This window comes from Tubulanus polymorphus, chromosome 1 (genome assembly GCF_964204645.1).
Source record: "Tubulanus polymorphus chromosome 1, tnTubPoly1.2, whole genome shotgun sequence".
NCBI lineage: Eukaryota > Metazoa > Nemertea > Palaeonemertea > Tubulaniformes > Tubulanidae > Tubulanus > Tubulanus polymorphus.
In genome coordinates, this window is record NC_134025.1 from 5,554,679 (window position 1) to 5,572,600 (window position 17,922).

Sequence of the window (17,922 nt, forward strand, 5' to 3'; positions counted from 1 at the left end):
TCCATACTTTACAAACAGTATTTGCCACAGATGATTTGTCATGCAACACTTTTTATCAGGTGTCCAAGGCTTAGTCAGTAATGAAATTGTTAAAACAGGTTAGATAGACTTCTGTCATCTGAATTTGGTGGCTTCCTGGCCAAATAATGGCCTAAGCCAAAAAGAAAATCGTACTAAAACCGATATGTTTTCTATCAAAGAATAGCGAAAATTAAATAGAACGTAATTCATGTTTTAAATGTTACAATAGTTTATTTTCATGATTAAACAAACATTAGCAATAATAATAATCTTTTATCACATTTCAAATAAACACTTTATAAAGTAAAAAGTAAAATTTCAGCAAACAGTAGACATATACGAGTAAATACATAGCAATCCTTTTTAAATTTTCAATAATATTTCATGAAGATAGACATCCAATAGCACCGTAAGCAGAATGTATGTTATAGTACTGTCTACAATCAGATATATTTACAAACTACATTTAAATCACTAAAAATTCTGTTAGCTTCAAATTAGACCATATTTGAAAATTATTAGTTACAAATAAAGACACATGCAAAGTATCTTATGTAGCATGTCCCCTGATCAATCCGACATGTAAGTGCGCTTGTCCAACAGTTTCCTTATTGCAGAGTCCCAGTTATTTCCTAGTTCAAGAGTCGAATAAAGAATTGGGTATTTGTTGTCGATATCATGACAGAACTCGAGACTGTCCAGCATTTTTGGAAAGAGTTCTACTTTCACATTTTGCCATTCAGAAGTTCCTGCATCCATCATGTTTTGTATCAAATAGCTTTGAATTGTGGATGGATTCAGTGATTGCTCAAGTATTCTATGTTCGAAATAAAGCATTATCACGACAAGAATAATCAATGTGTTGAACAACAAAAATCCATCATTCATTGCTTTCGCACCTATTCAAACAAAAAGATTGAGTAAAATTAGTTCTATGGAATAAAATTGTTGTACAATTTAATTTAACCCTTTCACTGCTGACTGATCAATACCCTATAGCGCTGGACATAATTTGAAAATTTTGAAAAATTCTGCGCTAGTGTTGAATTACGGGAATACCACGGTGCGTCTACACCGCGTCACAGTGTATTGTTATAGTTACTAATATTTCACTATGTTTGACAGGTGCTGCCATCTTTCAATAGAGATAAAAACTAATTACTAATTACATCAATACATCGCAGTGCGGTGTACTAGCAAAATCCATCACGGATTCATACACCGCACTGCAGTGTAGACGCACTGAAAGGGTTAATTGCAGAGTCATCAATAACAGCACACAGGGCCAAACAAACGGGACACCACTTACCCAAAGATTTTAACCCAGCATTAATGAGCAACATTCTAAGCTCTTTTTCAGGAATAGCGAGAATTTCTTGCACCTTCTCACTGAAATCCCAAAAATGTTTCTGCAATGAGAGAAGTTAACAATTACTGTCATGTCCGTTGTAAAAAATAGAAATAATGTTTTTGTGCAATTTCACATCTAGGAGCCTAACTCATTCATTTACCTGATTATCTTGTAACTGGAAAACATTCTTCAGATCATCTGGAGTAAGTCTTCTTGATGGCTTGATGATAAACCATTCATCTGAAAAATAAATTTAGTACATGTATATAACTACAAGATCATGCATATACATCAACTATCAAACTGACGTTTTTAAACTTGACTTTCAGATAATAACAACAAACTAAGATTCACCTTCCATCTGTAGAAATGGTTCCAAAAGGTAACAGTTATCACTTTGTTCTTTCTCATCATCCTAAAAAGTAATTTCAGACACAGATTTACTCTAGAACCGGTACATGATTCTTCAGTTTTTAAAGTACATAATGCAGCACATTAAAAGTACTGGAAGACAACATAAATTTACTTTCCAACTGTTATTGTTACCTACATGCACATCCTAAGAAAACGTGAATATAAGTTACTGGAATAGGAACCTAACCTAGTTATGTGATAGATAAATCTAATTTTCTATTGAATTGAGCGATGAATTTACAAAAGCAGTGAACAGCTGATAAATGCAAGCCAACAACAGACTTACTGAATAAATATCAAGTGAACATGGCACCAAATGGCAACTGTAATCACTAAGTTCTTTCATATCATCCTAAAGAGTAACATCACATACAAGTCTACCCTAGGATCAGTACATGATTCTTCAGCTTTGAAAGTACATAATTCAGCACATCAAAAGTACTGGAAGACAACATGAATTTACTTTCCAACAGTTATTGTTACCTACATGCACATCCTAGGAAAAGGTGACTAATAAGTTACTGGAATGGGAACCTTACCTAGTTACCGGTACATGATAATTAAATCTAGTTTTCTATTAAATTGCGCAATGAATCTAGAGAAGCAGTGAACACCTGGTAAGTGCAAGCATGGACTCTGGTCCATGGTGCAAGCCACAGAGGCTCGTATTTGAAGTTTGGGGGTGAACTGTTGCTTAGATCGTCCAATATCCAAACTACTATATATATAAGAAGAATTCTATATATATATATATATATATATATATATATATATATATATAGTACCATGGATATTGGATGATCTTAGCAACAGTTCACCCCCAAACTTCAAATACGAGCCCCTGTGGTGCAAGCCAACAACAGACTTACTGAATAAATATCATCTGAATCAATGTAACTTCGAAGTGAACGATCAGGCAACACTTTTATCATGGGAGGTAAAATTTTCTGACTACTGGTATTGGTCGATTTTGAAATCTCCCGTTCGACACAATGACCATCAATTATATCTCTAAAATTGCGTGGAGGAAAAACCTTTTTCATAGGAAGCTCAGCTTTCCTCCAAGATATAACAGGCTCGGGTATAGTCAAATCTGTAAAAAAAACAAAAGCCAAAAATATTTTGTTGACTTACATACCTCTTCAAATTTCGTTAAGTCCTGTAGGTACGTAGGCTTTCTGGCTGAGAACAGAAAAGATTGTCGAGTCAGTAAAACATGTACCATTGGTCTTATGGTAAGTGAATTTGAACAATACACACACATGTTAATAATACATATTACAAAATTATTTTACTGTTTTGTTACCATTTTCATTGTCATCTGATTTTGTTTTCATACATGCATCTTCATCGCTGTCAGGAACTGGCAATTTATTCTGATCTCCAGCATAAGTATAGGTAGTCGGACTGCCGCCAAAGGAAAAAGCATCTACTTGATCAGTCACTGTTCTTGGTAATGAAATCATATCCAGAGACTGTTCTTTGAATCTAATTCTCGGCATAGCTCTGATCATTTTCTTTTTTTCAAATACTCCTGAATCCCTTCCAAAACCACGGTGGCCAGATGTCAGTCCATCATGTTCTACTGGAGAGAGGGCACTGCTAGAACCAAACCCAGCTGTTGCAGGTGTAGAACTACCTAACGTTGTGGCTTTTTCCAGAAGTGATGAACCAAAACTAACACTATCAGTACATGCATCTGGTCTTGCAGTGGAGTGTGTACCCCTAATCGATGATCTTATCTTCAATTTTCTAGCACTTTGACCATCTATCGATATTTTTTTCTTAGTAGCTGCTGTTGCTGCGTAAGTAGTTTCTGTTAATAATGCTTCAGCTCCACTACCAAAAGTTGTGGCTTTATCCAGACGCGATGAACCAAAACTAACACTATCAGTACATGCATCTTGTGTGACAATGGTGCGACGTAACCTACTCGCTGATCTTCTAAATTTTTCAATGTGTTCATCCAATAATGCGCCGTCTCTAGCACTTTGACCATCTAACGATATTTTTTTTTTAGTAGCTGCTGTTGCTGCTGAACTAGTTTCTGCTAATTCATCAGCTCCAAGCAGTGATGCCGCTCTTAGATCCTTTTGAATGGAAGGCGGGGGAGGTCCTGGTGCAGAAAACCCTCGAGAAACAATCGATGCTTGATCAGTAGATTTTCGCATGAAGGTAGATTTAGATTTAGAAGTAGATTTTCGCATGGCCAGAGGAGGTGGTGGGGCAGAAAACATTTGTGGTGCCAAACATGCTTGAACATTAGACTTTAGAATGGTTCCCGGGTGAGTTCCTAAATTTCCAGAGAGTAGTTTGGGAATTGGTGGGGCTGAGCTCATTGAAGCTTTCAAAGCTAACTTTGGAAGGAGAGGTGGAGGGAGAGATTGTGTCAGAGGTGGTGGAGGAGGTGGTGGTGGGAGAGTAGGTGGCGGAGGTGGTGGTGGGAGTGTACATGGCAGAGGTGGTGGTGGGGGAGGTGTTGGTCTAGAAAACAAGTTTGATACTTGATAAGTCGACTTTTGAATGCGTGTTTGGGGAGTTGGAGGAGCAGATATCTTTGAAGCTTTTAAAGTCAATTCTGGCATAGGTGGTGGGACAGGTGGTGAGGGATATGGTGGGGCAATCATTGAAGCTTTTGGAGTAGACTTTGGCATGTGTGGTGGGACAGGTGGTGGGGAAATCATTGAAGTTTTTGAAAATTTCGTCAGGGGTGGTCCAGGTGGTGGGGGAGTGGATAAAGCAGAAAATTCTGAAAATGTTTGAAACGCAGACTTTTGAATAGAAGGTGGAGTAAACTTTGAAGAAAAAAGCGGAAATCCCTTTTTAGCAGAAGCATATATACGCTTGGAAGCCTGAAGGGTATTTGAGGCTAATCTTAATTTTGATAATTGTTGTGAATCTAATTGTTCGGCTTTTTCATCAGCAATTAGGCCATAAGCATTGTCTGATCGTTGCCTCTGAGCAGAGGGAAGCTGAGAAAACTCTCTAGACCGTCGGGATATACCAATAGACATTCCTGGTAGATGATGAGACTTTTCTGATGTTTGCTGCAGGTGCAGTGGGGCTTCCGCTTCTGAAAGTATATTCATAATGAATCTATCTTGATAACTACTGTTATAATGTACCTGTATTTGAAATATTGCACAGTATTATTCTGAATGCATGGAATGAAGTGGCCATTAATGAAAAAGCAGAGCTCAAAATCACTCATAATCATAAAACATACCAGTTGAAGATACCGCATAATCACATTGTTCTTCTGTTTCCAGTAGGGAACTAACCATCTTATCATCAGGGATTGAATAGTAACCGCTGTAGAAATCATCGCTAATAGCCTCTGAAATGAAACAGTCACAGCTGCTTATCATGCGCAGTAAAGGTGTAGTACGAGATGGAAACTGAAAGAGACTACTCACCGATGCAGAACATTTCAGAATCATCATAAACATCTTCAGAAGTTGATAAATATGATTCTGGCGGTGTCTTTATGGGAGCATCGCTCTCTTGCCAACCGATGTAGGGAAGAAAGTCAACAGTCTCCTCTTGTATAAGTTCATCAAACTGGGGTGAACTCAGTTTCTCATCCTTAAACAAATATGTGGAATGTTGAAATCCTAAAATTCATTTTGCTTCAATAATCATAAGCGCACAACAATTTGACTCGCTGAGAAAAATATTTTATTAGTGCTAGTAATGTAGGGGTAAAAGGTCTGCGCATGTAGATATTGATTACCGGTACCTTTTCTCGTTTCTCAATAGCCACGAAGCTAGTCAAAGCTGTCACTATTGAATACTTTTTACTCAAATTGATTATGTAGTTCTTCCTTTTACGGACTGTAAATTCATGTTGTACACGATCTTTGTTTAACATTCCAACTTCCCAATCTTTGATAACTGAACGAGCGGTTAATCGATGAACAATCTGTGAATACAAATGAAAATGATAAAATTACAAAAATTCAAATGTGTACCTTTGTCTCATCAAATAATTTGCCCTGGTCCGCTGTAAGCAAGACCTTAAGTAAGATTGAAGAATTTATGATTAAAAAACCGAAACAAAACTGAGACGATATATGGCTTGACTGGACAAAACATAATATGAAATTGATGACTAACCTGACCATTAGTTCTGCTTAGTTCTGATGTCGACACAATTGTTTCCAATTCTCGATCACCAAATTTAGCTTTCAGTATGGCCTGAATGGGTTAAATAGTAAGTTCATAGTATCCATGCAAGGGACAACATATAAAAAGCACGACTTAAACAGAAGTGTTTTGTTATGATTCCTATGAAATATTATAAAAGTACCTGGTAACAATTTGATATGAATCCATAAACAACAAGACGCCTTCCATTAAACAATGAAGTAATTTGTTGTGGAGCTTGAATTACTACATTGTCATCAGCTCCCCATTCAATGGAAACTGAAGTAAGTGCTGGTTCATGTGTCATTTGCCACAAATCCTCTATCTGCGAGTGAAGTTATAAACAAATGATGAATACAAAGAGGCAAAAGAAAAGAGAGACAATAAGATGATAAATAAATAAAAGAGATAATAAACTAACCTTCTCGGTCCAAGTAGATTTTCTTTTTTCATCAAGAAATATATATGCACCTCGGCCTGCACTTGCAAGCACTTTCAGATTATGTTGATTCGCCGTAGCACTGAAGCCGATTGTGAAAAGACGACTTTTTTCATTGCTTTCTTTCAATAACGACATCACCGAATTCATATTATCAACATGACCATCCGAAAGAAGAATAATGTTATGTACACGTTTTTTTCCACTGATCATAAGGTATGAGTTTAGTGGCTTATACAACTCAGTATTCCCACCATCAGCCTAAAATGTAACAACGGATTGAATCGATATCTATTGTTTTTAGTATGGAAAAACAATTACTAGTAACATGTCTCTTAGGTTAACAAGAACCTGTAATTATGTATGATGTACCTTAGGAACAAATCTTCTGATATCTTCAAGAGTTATTTCATCATCCAATGGATACCCCCAATATTCTGAATATCCTGTTCAATCAAAATCGAGAATGAAATTAAATACTTCTGAGCTGGTAGATCTTTCATTCATTAGTCAAATTTCTGCACTATATACTATCATACCTGTTCCAAACTTAGCCACATTGAAAGGTAAATTTTCTTCGTTTAAAAGTTCGGTCAGATAATTTGTCACTTGCCGTGCATGCTCTAATGATTTTCCAGCCATTGAATTTGAACAATCTATCAGCAAAGTGTAACTCATTGTTTTAAAGTCGACGTTCATTTCAAATTCAGGGTAAAACGTCAACATGGCTGCCTAAAAAGATTTATATTTTCGAGTCAAACAATTTTCAAGCGCTTATTATCGAGAAAATATTTTTCCTTATCTTCACTAACTAACCTCACTATCCGGATAATCAGGTAAACTTTCAATCCACATTCTGGGGACATGTATCTCGGCTAGTGAAATGACTAATTCAAATGAATCATCATTGCATAATCGTTCATTTTTTCCAAGTTGAACAACGGCTTTTGTGTCGGTTTTCTGAAGTTGAAAAAATAGAGTGTTTTTGTATTTATATCAATATTTGAATCAATCTCAATCAATCATTGTTTTCACCCAGTATTATGCTATGTTATGGATAATTGTGAACTTCGAACATACCTTAGTCAGGGTTCTGAAGTTTGGACAAGTAATCTTTTTGATAAGGAAAGGCATCTCAATGGATACATGCAATGAGAAATCACTAACTTCACCATCAGCTTTGAGCATATCATGACATATCTGTATTAATAGTAAATGAATACTCTTAAATAAGTCAATCATTCAGTTGTATTGGAGACTAAAAAGATTTGGAAAAATTATACGTACTTGTGTTGTAATGTCAAGATTCTTATCTTTCATCCATGGAGCAACAGCAGATCCAGCAATCTTGAATATCATGTCGTCTTGTAGGACTTGTAATTCAGTAACGTAAGTTATTTTGATGAGAACAGTGGCTTTTGGTGGTAAATTACCAACACTAACAGTAAATATATTCTGTGAAATAAGAAAGTAATATATTACTACCATATGAAAATTTGCCAAAATTTCAGAACAGCATCAACAGAAAAGATTAGGCGAAATAAACTATTTACTGGCATCTCTTCATCCTGATCCATCAGATAGGCACCATGTCCAGCCTCAACTGCTTCTTTATATTCTTTGCGAGCTGTCTCTTTCTCTTTCACTTCACCGATGATATGTTTACCATTTATGAATGCTTCAAAACCACACACAGCAGCATTTTCATCCAACGGAAAAACATACTTTGCTTCTATAGGCGCATTATTTTCATTCGTGTATGACTGCAATACAACTACCTACAAAATGAAAAACATGTATAAATGATCTTCAGATTGTAGTTGATGCGACACAAAATTGTTCTTGTTGCATGTTTGACAGATAGTCTCTAATTTTTATAGGGCACACACCTCCGCAGCCAGATCAACGATCTTTCCACGAATATGTATTGACTTCAGCGGTACTGGCGTATCGTTATCCGATACCAAACCAACTTTTACATTTTCCAATGGATCAGCAGCATTTTCAAAATCTGAAGCACGGAAAGAATGACAAAAATGGCAACTTATCTTCTGAACCTTCTGAATAAAACAAAACTTAAATTTTAAGATTTACATCGGTTATCCACATTGTCAGCGATATCTTGTTCTTCGTCTAGATCAATTTGAGTATCATGTAATAAGTCCTGTTTTTCATTCTTATCAAAAATTTCTATGATATATCGCAATCTCTGCTGTTTCGCATCATATATCACATACTGATCATCCTAAATTACAGAAGAAATGAACAATCATTTATTGTTCAATTGAGAATAAACTAAGTATAGATTAACTGTTTCTTATGGTACCTCAAAATCGCTAGTGTTTCCCTTGTGCGTGCCAACGCCTTGAGTGCTATTGAATCCAGGGGGAGCTGATTTCAGATCAGGGGCATTGTTGTAATAATCTTTTATTTTTCCCAAAGCAACCTCACAAACAGCAATTAATTGATGCCGACTACCATTGCCTGGATGAGTATATTTCAAGCTTGTACTAGAAAAACAAAACCACATTAAACAATGTATTGCAGTTTCTGGTTAGTATATTTCAGATTTCACTGATCATACCTTATCGAATCAGCAAAGTATATTCCATGTCCTAGTTGTCCATTGTACATTTCAGTTGGGATGTAAGCTTTTGGTAATAGAAGACCTCTACAATTTGAAGGTTTTCAGATATTCCAAAAATTGGGACTAATAGAGAATGCCACACTAATATAACGAGAAAGATGATGTCCGAAAAGTTTCCTTTTAAGTAACTGGTAATTCATTGTTTTGACTACAACTTAATAGTCATCTTCCCGAGATCACTATTTGCAATTTATGAACATATGCTTAACTTACCGTGATAAAATACCCAAGAAGTTGTTTGTAGGAGAGCCATGAAACATGAGTCTTTGATTAGATATGTGCTTGGTGAATTCATTGGATTCTATTGATCGATGAACTTTGTAGATATGAAACTCCATTTTACTTTTGACCTTCCTGAAGTACCAGTAAATACATAATTTGTTGTATTCATACAGTTAAAAATATCTTTGAAAAAGCGCACAAACATAAGCCATACTGTGAAAGAGATTTCATGATCATATTGTTTATATTCTTGAAATCTGAATGATCTGGTTGAACCAATTCTAAGTCACATCTTAAAGCCTTATACTGAGCTACAGCACTGGGTTGTTTTTTCCAGCCAGTTGTCTCTGACACCGCAGAGATATCCCGAATTAGCTGCAACAAACCATCATAAGAAATTTTAGTCAATGCAACACAAAGTTTGATAGGGCTTGTGAGCATTGAATAGATCTAAATTTTTTTAAGGTTTATCATTAAATTATAAGTGGTGATTTGTACCGATACCTGACATAAATCTTGCTTTTGAGCGACATCTCTGTTCGACTTTATTTCCTCTTTATCACTACTCCCATGATGAGGTATGATATCATAGAATTCATTAGAGAGCAGCCGTAGTTTTTCAACGGGAATCGGGTTGATTGAAAGGACTTTCTGTATTTCGTACAACACTGATTCAGCCTTCTCAACCTAAAATGCAGAAATATCCTATGTGTGTAAATTCATAATTCAACCAACTTCCACCTATTCACTTCATTGCGCAATATCTGTTTTTGATACCTTGTCATTTCCAATCTGTTTTATCCATTCAACACCACCCTCAACATCTCCGATAGAATCATTCCAAATGTTTTTCACAAATTTTCTAATAGCAGGTGAGATGGATTGGCTTAAGAAATGGTTTTCTTTGAAGAACTGAAAAGAAGATTCATTGAAAAAAAAAGTTATGAATAATCAAGAATTTAACTTTCGTTTCAACTTGTGGTGCTGAACATTATTTACAAACCTTCCTTAAAAGTGGCGATCCCATCCCTGGTAATGGTTGAATGTTTTGAGACATATCGGAATTATCAATATAAGTGTCAGTGAATAATTTAGCATAAAAATCAAGAGCTTCATCTGCATTTTTTGGAAAGGCACACGCTCGTAACACTTGGTCCTGGACAGAAAGCACATTGATACAGTCAGATTACAAGTCCACAAGTCCACAAACAGCATGACTTCTACAATACTTCAAGAAATGTACGGTCATTGGTATACTTACATCTTCTTTCCCTTCCATATAAAGTCTGTAGCGGATGACATCCTTTTCTTCATTAGCCATATGCAACTCATAGATTACATAATCAGGTATGTCCTAGATTTTTTAACAGATGTTCTAAAATCGCTACTCGAAGATGTTATCACATTATGATTATAGGTTTGGTGGAAGTGGTTAGGGGAAAAATTGGTGATAAAAACTCAGAAAACCACTTCATTATCCCTTTAAATGCTTGGACCAACATAGGCCTAACTTGGTATTATTCTTTACCTTTGGATTGATAGCATCCTCTTTTGAAAGAAGTTTTTGTGCAGTTTCAACCTAAGATAAAACATTTCATATATAAATAGGTCATGAAGATTATCTACATATTTGATAAGATAAATAAAAGGTGTAGGTGTACCTCAAAATATCTCAAATGTGCTCTAGCAATGCTGTACATGTCAGGCCAATGTGGTATGTTCTTATCAACTCCGATTTCCCATAGCTGAGCATCATCTATTTCAATACTCTTTTCATTATGCGTATCTACAAGTGGTTAAGTAGTTCAAGAACAACTTCGAAGCAACTCAACTTATAATATGGATTTTCATTTTGGCACTCACCATCAATGCATGTTATTAAACCTTTTTTAAATTCATGCGATTCCTCGCATTTCTTTGGTTGTGCAACCAAATATTGATTGGAATCCACTATTCTACCATTTTTAATGCAAGCATCAATGAATTGCTCTGTAACTATTGGTATTCCGAGTTTTAGCGCAGCCCGGCATTTGTATGTGGTATCTAGATCATCAATACCAACTGCAAGCAAGTAGTCGCTCTGACAAATAGAAACAAAATTAATCATTATTCGGATTTGACATTTTCTAGAATAGGCCTGTTATAGTCTAATAATAGCCTTAGCCGTTGTTTCAGGCAGGGTGACCCGTAGTCAGTAACCGTCTGCGGTTTAGTTTCACGATCGGATATTTTCACAAACCACAGAATATTTTCAGTTGGTATAAGCTCATCCGATTATAAAAAGCTTACCACCAACGATTAGGTAACTAACTAGGTGACCCGTAAGATTAGATTGTCTGGTATTTAGAAAAAGTATAGGCCTAATTTACTAACCTTTTTTGTTAGCATGTAAGATACAATGCCAGAATTGTCAGTGATTTTTTTGCGGATCTCTAATTTTTGCTTGAAATGAACTTTTATTCCAAACTCCACAACAATCTGCCGCGAAGTCAGTGCCATCTTTCTGCCAGACTCTGTCCGTTTCCTCTACCAGTACTGAAGAATTCTAGCCTAGAATTCACAAAAAAGTTAAACAATAATTTCTGGTCTAATTACTTTTGGTTACTTTTCATGTTTTCAATGAGAACAATTCAAACTTAAAAATGTTTTACCTGTTTTACATAAAATTAAAAAAAACTTTTATTGAAACTGAACAACAGAACCCAGTGGCCGTATTGTAATTAGAGTAAAGCAGAATTTACCTCACTTTTCCTTTCGCGAATAAATCAACAAATGACTTCATGAGCCATAAATAGAACGCGATGATCTAAGACGGCAAAATATAAAAACAGAAAACGAAACTAAACAGCCCCGAAGTAAACAACGTAATCCCTAATGCGCGGCGCTCGGCTCCGGCCTTCGTTCGGAGCTATCCACTATTGGATTCGCGTGCCGCAGTATCCTATGCTATAAAGGCCTTTACCGCAGATTAGGGATCTCTCATTGACTTCCGGGTTAGTTTTTTTTCACTAAATAAATGCACGTGGTGTATGGTCTAGATTTTTATGATATTGTGTTAATTGACATAAAACGTAAGGGCTAACGATAGATTCTTCGTTTATGCTGCATTTATACCATCATCGACCCCGTGTGTAAACCAACCCAAGGCGGAAAGAAACCCTGGCTGCCCTGCCCTTTTGCCAATGCCATGTTTGCCCTGCCTGAAATGGCAATATTTACCTTCGGCTTCAGTTGTCACTTCTGGCAGGTAGCCTATGCCTGATTTGCCAATACACAATCATTGAATGGATTGTCATATATGCCAGATTTTTTTGTGATTGATGCAATCTGCTGAATGACAGAATCCAGGCTAAAATCTTTCTAGTGAAGATATCTTAAAATTAACCAATGGCAATGTACTGAATTGCTGAATTTTGAATCTGAAACATTGATATTTAATGTAATTGATTGAACCGTTTACGCGGAGAGGTGCGGATCTGCACTTTTACCACGATTTGTACAATTCAATTGCAAATTTCAGTTTTTTAGATGAATGAAAAATCCCTTTTTTTAGGTGACCTGCAGACAATCTGATAATCTATTTCATAAGACCATACTTTCTTAAATGCATCAACAACATGTCTGAAAATATAATCCCCTGTCTCACCTGGGTGAAATCAGGTGTTGCCAAATCAAACCCTGAAAAGGTAAGTTGGTTATATCTTGAGGTTTCAAAAAACTAAAAATGTTTTTACATTGAAATAGAATGTCGTACATCATCAAAATATGAGATAATATTTACTCAGAAAAATTTATGTCTTAGGTGCATTTGACTGCTGAAGAACTCAAGCGCATCATAGAAGAAACAAAAGCAAATCTTGAGTAAGCTTCATTTCTTTGTGTAACTTCATATGAAGTTCCTTTTAAATAGATAAAGGGTAACGAAAATTGGTACAAAATGAATAATAATCATTTCAGAGGAATAGAAATTGCCGATGATGATGTATCATCGATGTCTGAGGATGAACTGGATGAACATAAAACGAACATTGGTCGAAAGAGAAAAAAAAAGACAGCTAGTAGGCCTAATGGTGATGATGCTGAAGTCGAAAATAACACTGAAGCAGATAATGAGGAAAAAGATGAGCTTGAAGCTGATGATGATGACGACACGAACAATGTCATAGAAGCTTATGGTTTTGATGATTACGACGATGAAATTGATGATAATGGTAAGATAAGATTTGTCATTTGGCATGTTGATGTGGGGTAAGATTGGTTTGTAGGCTTGAATGAAAGATGTTCTCTACTGAGCATTCAGAATAGCAATTACACCTGTCTTTAAGGCTGTACCGGTATGCATGTTTATTCATTATCATCATTATTGAAAGTGAAAGTTTGGGTCTTTTTATAGAGGCAATGGATAATTTTGCTGGTTCGGCTTACTATGAAGATAACGCAGATGATCCTTACATAACTTTGAAAGATGAAGTAAGTATAGGATTCATTGTTTTACAAAATTTCTTCATAGGTCTTTTATTCTGTGGCTTTGACTGAATATATTATTTTCATTTATTTTAGGACAGCGACGAGGAAGATTTTGTCATAAAACCAACAGATAACATGATTCTTGTTCCTCGAGTAAAAACGGAACAATGTTTAATGGAAGTTTATGGTACGACTCTCAAGCACGCCTGAACCGACGAAGTCCAACTTCCTGCTATTCCAATATTCCATATTCTATTATGTTTATTTCTTGTAGTATACAATGACTCTGATGGTGCTTTATATGTTCACCATGATTTTATGCTTACGTCTTTCCCACTCGCTATTGAATGGATGAATTATAACCCGGATGGCAGTCCTGGTGGTAAGTCATTTATTTCATACACTTTAAAGCATAGTTCCATACACCATTATACTGAACAGAGATAAGTCGATTTCAAATTAAGAGATACTGGTTACTCAGTAATTTGCTCTTTTTGTGTTTGTGAGTTCAGGCAATTTTGTGGCAGTTGGGACAATGGAACCTGTGATAGACATTTGGGATATTGATCTTGTTGATAGTGTAGAACCTACATGTGTATTAGGTGAAAAAAAACAACTTAAGAAGAAAAAGAAGGTAGTTATTTCTTTCAATTCTGGTAGACTTGTATATGTGTGCATTATAATTGATAAACCAATTATTTCTTAAGCATCATGTTCTCTTTTTAGAAAACTGGTGTTGTTGGTGGTCACACAGATGCTGTTCTAGCGTTGTCATGGAATTCACATGCAAGGTTTGTATAAATCCTGGTCAGATCTGTATGTATGCTACAATACAAGTTAGCAATACTTCATGAGGTATTTGTCAATATGTGTTATAGGAATGTGCTAGCTAGTGGTTCAGCTGATGAAACAATTGCTTTGTGGGATCTAAGTCAAAGAAATGTTGTGAAAACGATCCACAAACACACAGATAAGGTTATATTCATTCTAATACATGATTTCCGTACATTAACATACCGTACCGAAGTTGCAAAGTGAAATCTAAACTCTATTCTCAGGTGCAAGCTTTAAAATGGCATCCATTGGAGGCACAGACTTTGCTGAGTGGTGGTTTTGATAAGTAAGGAATATGTATCAAGTGTAGTTTAATTGTAAATTTTGTTTTAATGCTTGTCTCGACACGGATTTGTTAAAGTTTTTAAATAACTGTTGTATTTCCATGTTGCATTGTAGAATAGTGAATTTATATGATTGCCGGAGTCCGGATGATAGCAACAAGTCATGGACGCTTCAAGGAGAAGTGGAGAACATAACCTGGAATCCTTTTTCGCCGTACAACTTTTTGGTGAGACGTAATTATTGAATGACTCACTGGGGTAATCATTGTAAGAATCAAAGTACTAAACCTTTTGTTTATTTCAGGCATCAACCGATGGTGGTTTTGTTTATCTGTTAGATGTAAGGACAGATAAGACACTATTCACTTTAAGCGCTCACACAAGTCCTTGTACAGGTAATTCTTATCAGATTGTCATCGAAATTGCTAATTTAAGACGGACAAAAAAGTTTATTTGGAGGATTGAAACATCGAATTCAATAGATTTTGTTCATAACTGCTTTCATTTGAAGATGCAATTTAATTACTTTTGTAATCGTTTTGAAGGAATTAGTCTTAGTAGTCGAGTGCCTGGATTACTAGTGACGTCTTCTACTGATGGTACCATGAAAATATGGGATATTTTGGACGACAAACCAAAAATGATTCGAGAAAAGCCCTTAGGACAGGTACAACACAGTCAGAAATCAATTACCTTCTGGTAGATTCTATGCTTTGTCCTGGTGTCCTAATGATGAATCTTATTATTTTCTCAGGGTCAACTGATGTGCTGTGCTTGTTGCCCAGATGCTCCATATGTATTCGCTCTCGGAGGCAGTAAAGACTTGGCAGTTTTAGATATTCGAGAATCTGCAGATGGTAATATTACACAATCCAATGCTATTTCTCATCAACCCATATTTTCATATTAATTGTGTTATTTACATCTAAATCTGTTGTTTTACAGTGAAGAAACATTTTCAAAATCGAACTGAATTGACACCAGATAGTCAGACTCAAACGACAAGTAGCGTTTCTGAATTTTCAACACTCGATCTTAATTCAAAATCTTCTACGGGAACTAAATCTGATACAGCATCGTCAACGTCATCATCAGTCTCAGCTGCCTCTTATAAAAGACCCAATAAGAAAAAGAAGAAGAAACCTGGAAAATGATATAAACATATTTGAGCTACTTGTAAAATTGATTTTATAGAATATTTGTTGACTGCTTTTTGCATTTAATGTCTGCGAAATAAAGTTGTTTAAAATATATTGAATGATTTATCTTTCATCCTTTCTTGCCAGGCCCGGGTCCGGTAATCGCTCCCGAACTCGCTTCAACAGCTTTAGCGTAGTGGATTCGAATCCCTTGACGGGTGAAGATGTTATACTTAATGATGACGAACAAAACTTACCAATATGATATTTACGGTTTCTCAATCATCCCTCCTCCAGCATGTGCTGTCACCTGCATTTGGCGGTTGTTTACGGAACTTAGTCAAATTGAAGTTTAGATAGCTCCCATTTAGATAGTGGAAGAGTGTATGCTGTATCATTCTTTTTTATGGTTGATCGCATTTCTTTTTAGAAACTTAGTGGCATTGGCGTGAAAATACGTTATACATGCAGTGAATTGAATTTTCTTTAATGATTCGATCAATTAAAACTTGGAAAAGCCAGCCCGTTTGGATTCGATCGTGACATCGCTATCAATTTCCTTTCTAGCTGCTCTACTAAGAATCGCCCTACGATGCAAATTTTCGTGAACGTTCGCAAACATTTAATTCGACCCTTAGCCAAATCTAAATCTCGTAGTAATGTATAATATACATATGACGAAGCAATATTAATGAAATATTTTGAGAAAAAGCGCGTGTTCGGTCTATTTATGATTGCTACTTCTTCATTGGGCGATGCGGTTTCGAAAAAGGCGTGGGTTTGAAATTGGCCTGAGTTCGTGCATTGCTGGTGGTTTTTCCTGGAACGGTGCTGATGACGACGCAGTCGGTATAAAGCTCTACAGTACTGCAGAGCACGAACGTATGCGCGGCCAATCAAAAAAGTCTGCTGTGTGACGTCATGTTGCAGTCAGTTTCCAAACAAGCATGGCGCGATGAGGAAGATGGACATGCCGGAACTATCAAAACATCTGATTATTTTAATAGTTTTTATCAAACAATTGGAGTTTTGCTATGGTGACAATGTTGCAAGACGATGTCAAGGAAGATGCGGAGGAATTTTGGTGAGTGATCATCATTTGTGTGGATAGTTATTATATCATTGTTTATACGTGTTATCCGTCCTGTCAACGCGTTTAGGAGCGCACTACGTTTTGACAGTTCGTGTTTTGCATTGGTTACGATTCTGCGGATTATCCAAACTTTATGCGCGGTTTCCCAGCGTTTTATTGCAGGCTATCTCATGGATTTATTTATATTCGTTTTTCCTATCGTTTTAAATATAGATTCCTCACACTATGCATTAGATAAAGTAAGAAGAAAGAAATGCATTGTTTCCAACGTTGAGTGCTGAAAAAACCAACCGTTCCGTTGCCTGAACGGCTTAGTTCTGGCTTGAATCAATCGACCTAACTAATTAACATTGCAACGTAATTATTATCAATTATTCACTTGATTCATTTGAAATTGTTCTTTTTATAGAAACCAGCAATGAAACTTTTCTGAGAATACTTATCTTGAGATGATTACTTCGATAACTGTCAGAATTAATGGAATATATATATTAATGATTAATCGTTAATTGCAATAGTATATATATTACACGCATGAATATCAGGATCCGTTTTCTACAGAAAGGTTATCAAGCTATAAATGATTCGTTATAACTGTTTTAAGTTTCAAAAATGAGGCTTTGGCCTTTTTGTGAAACCGGGCCAAAGAAATGATTTTTTCAAAACATGTTTGTACTTTCGGCAGGTTAAGCTACGAGAACAATGTATTTCAACATGTTATATAAATATTACATTCATCATCGGCACGGTGCAAATTCTATTCCAGGGCCGTATCTAGCATTTCAATTTTTTTTTTTGGGGGGGGGGGGAGGGCAGAGAAACCCGACAAAAGGCAGTTCTATAGCATATAACAATGATATTTGTA

At 35.9% G+C, this 17,922-nt stretch overlaps 2 protein-coding genes across 11 annotated transcripts; one reads left to right on the forward strand and one right to left on the reverse strand.

Moving 5' to 3' along the window:
• Positions 1-281: 281 nt before the first annotated feature.
• On the reverse strand, positions 282-12,105 carry LOC141898441 (protein mono-ADP-ribosyltransferase PARP4-like). Of its 10 annotated transcripts, none has more exons than XM_074784323.1 (34): positions 11,982-12,105; positions 11,614-11,790; positions 11,104-11,320; positions 10,902-11,026; positions 10,769-10,819; positions 10,502-10,594; positions 10,244-10,396; positions 10,018-10,152; positions 9,745-9,927; positions 9,455-9,615; positions 9,232-9,372; positions 8,956-9,042; positions 8,698-8,881; positions 8,466-8,616; positions 8,261-8,382; positions 7,925-8,149; positions 7,659-7,826; positions 7,452-7,571; positions 7,188-7,331; positions 6,911-7,103; positions 6,744-6,817; positions 6,354-6,632; positions 6,096-6,257; positions 5,903-5,983; positions 5,526-5,708; positions 5,203-5,371; positions 5,013-5,123; positions 3,093-4,859; positions 2,656-2,879; positions 2,073-2,138; positions 1,727-1,787; positions 1,533-1,612; positions 1,331-1,430; positions 282-920 (listed from the first exon to the last, which is right to left on the reverse strand). In XM_074784323.1, the coding sequence occupies exons 2-34, from the start codon at positions 11,737-11,739 to the stop codon at positions 592-594; spliced, it is 6,465 nt and encodes a 2,154-aa protein (XP_074640424.1). In that variant the 5' UTR covers positions 11,740-11,790; positions 11,982-12,105; the 3' UTR covers positions 282-591. The 10 variants fall into 10 exon arrangements, 8 of the variants coding, with proteins under 8 accessions (XP_074640424.1, XP_074640450.1, XP_074640441.1 ...); XM_074784349.1 differs by lacking the exon at positions 2,656-2,879 and adding an exon at positions 2,925-2,968; XM_074784340.1 differs by lacking the exon at positions 10,244-10,396.
• Positions 12,106-12,236: 131 nt separating this feature from the next.
• LOC141907059 (periodic tryptophan protein 1 homolog) lies at positions 12,237-16,050 on the forward strand. Its single transcript, XM_074796622.1, has 16 exons — positions 12,237-12,311; positions 12,794-12,926; positions 13,043-13,101; positions 13,198-13,451; positions 13,634-13,710; positions 13,801-13,894; positions 13,982-14,089; positions 14,220-14,341; positions 14,434-14,498; positions 14,586-14,682; positions 14,766-14,827; positions 14,941-15,052; positions 15,130-15,220; positions 15,371-15,492; positions 15,580-15,682; positions 15,771-16,050. Exons 2-16 carry the CDS (start codon positions 12,858-12,860, stop codon positions 15,977-15,979), a joined length of 1,644 nt encoding a protein of 547 aa, XP_074652723.1. The 5' UTR covers positions 12,237-12,311; positions 12,794-12,857; the 3' UTR covers positions 15,980-16,050.
• Positions 16,051-17,922: the final 1,872 nt, after the last annotated feature.

What these genes read in the sequence shown, in the direction of transcription:
- LOC141898441 (XM_074784323.1), bottom strand. Translation starts at nt 11,739, where the DNA reads ATGGCACTGACTTCGCGGCAGATTGTTGTGGAGTTTGGAATAAAAGTT. An exon ending in AACAGATTGGAAATGACAAG is followed by an intron (nt 9,928 to 10,017) that starts GTATCAAAAACA and finishes TCTGCATTTTAG; the next exon opens with GTTGAGAAGGCTGAATCAGT. An exon ending in TCATATCAAATTGTTACCAG is followed by an intron (nt 5,984 to 6,095) that starts GTACTTTTATAA and finishes TAACCCATTCAG; the next exon opens with GCCATACTGAAAGCTAAATT.
- LOC141907059 (XM_074796622.1), top strand. Translation starts at nt 12,858, where the DNA reads ATGTCTGAAAATATAATCCCCTGTCTCACCTGGGTGAAATCAGGTGTT. An exon ending in CCCGGATGGCAGTCCTGGTG is followed by an intron (nt 14,090 to 14,219) that starts GTAAGTCATTTA and finishes TTGTGAGTTCAG; the next exon opens with GCAATTTTGTGGCAGTTGGG. An exon ending in AACTTAAGAAGAAAAAGAAG is followed by an intron (nt 14,342 to 14,433) that starts GTAGTTATTTCT and finishes TTCTCTTTTTAG; the next exon opens with AAAACTGGTGTTGTTGGTGG.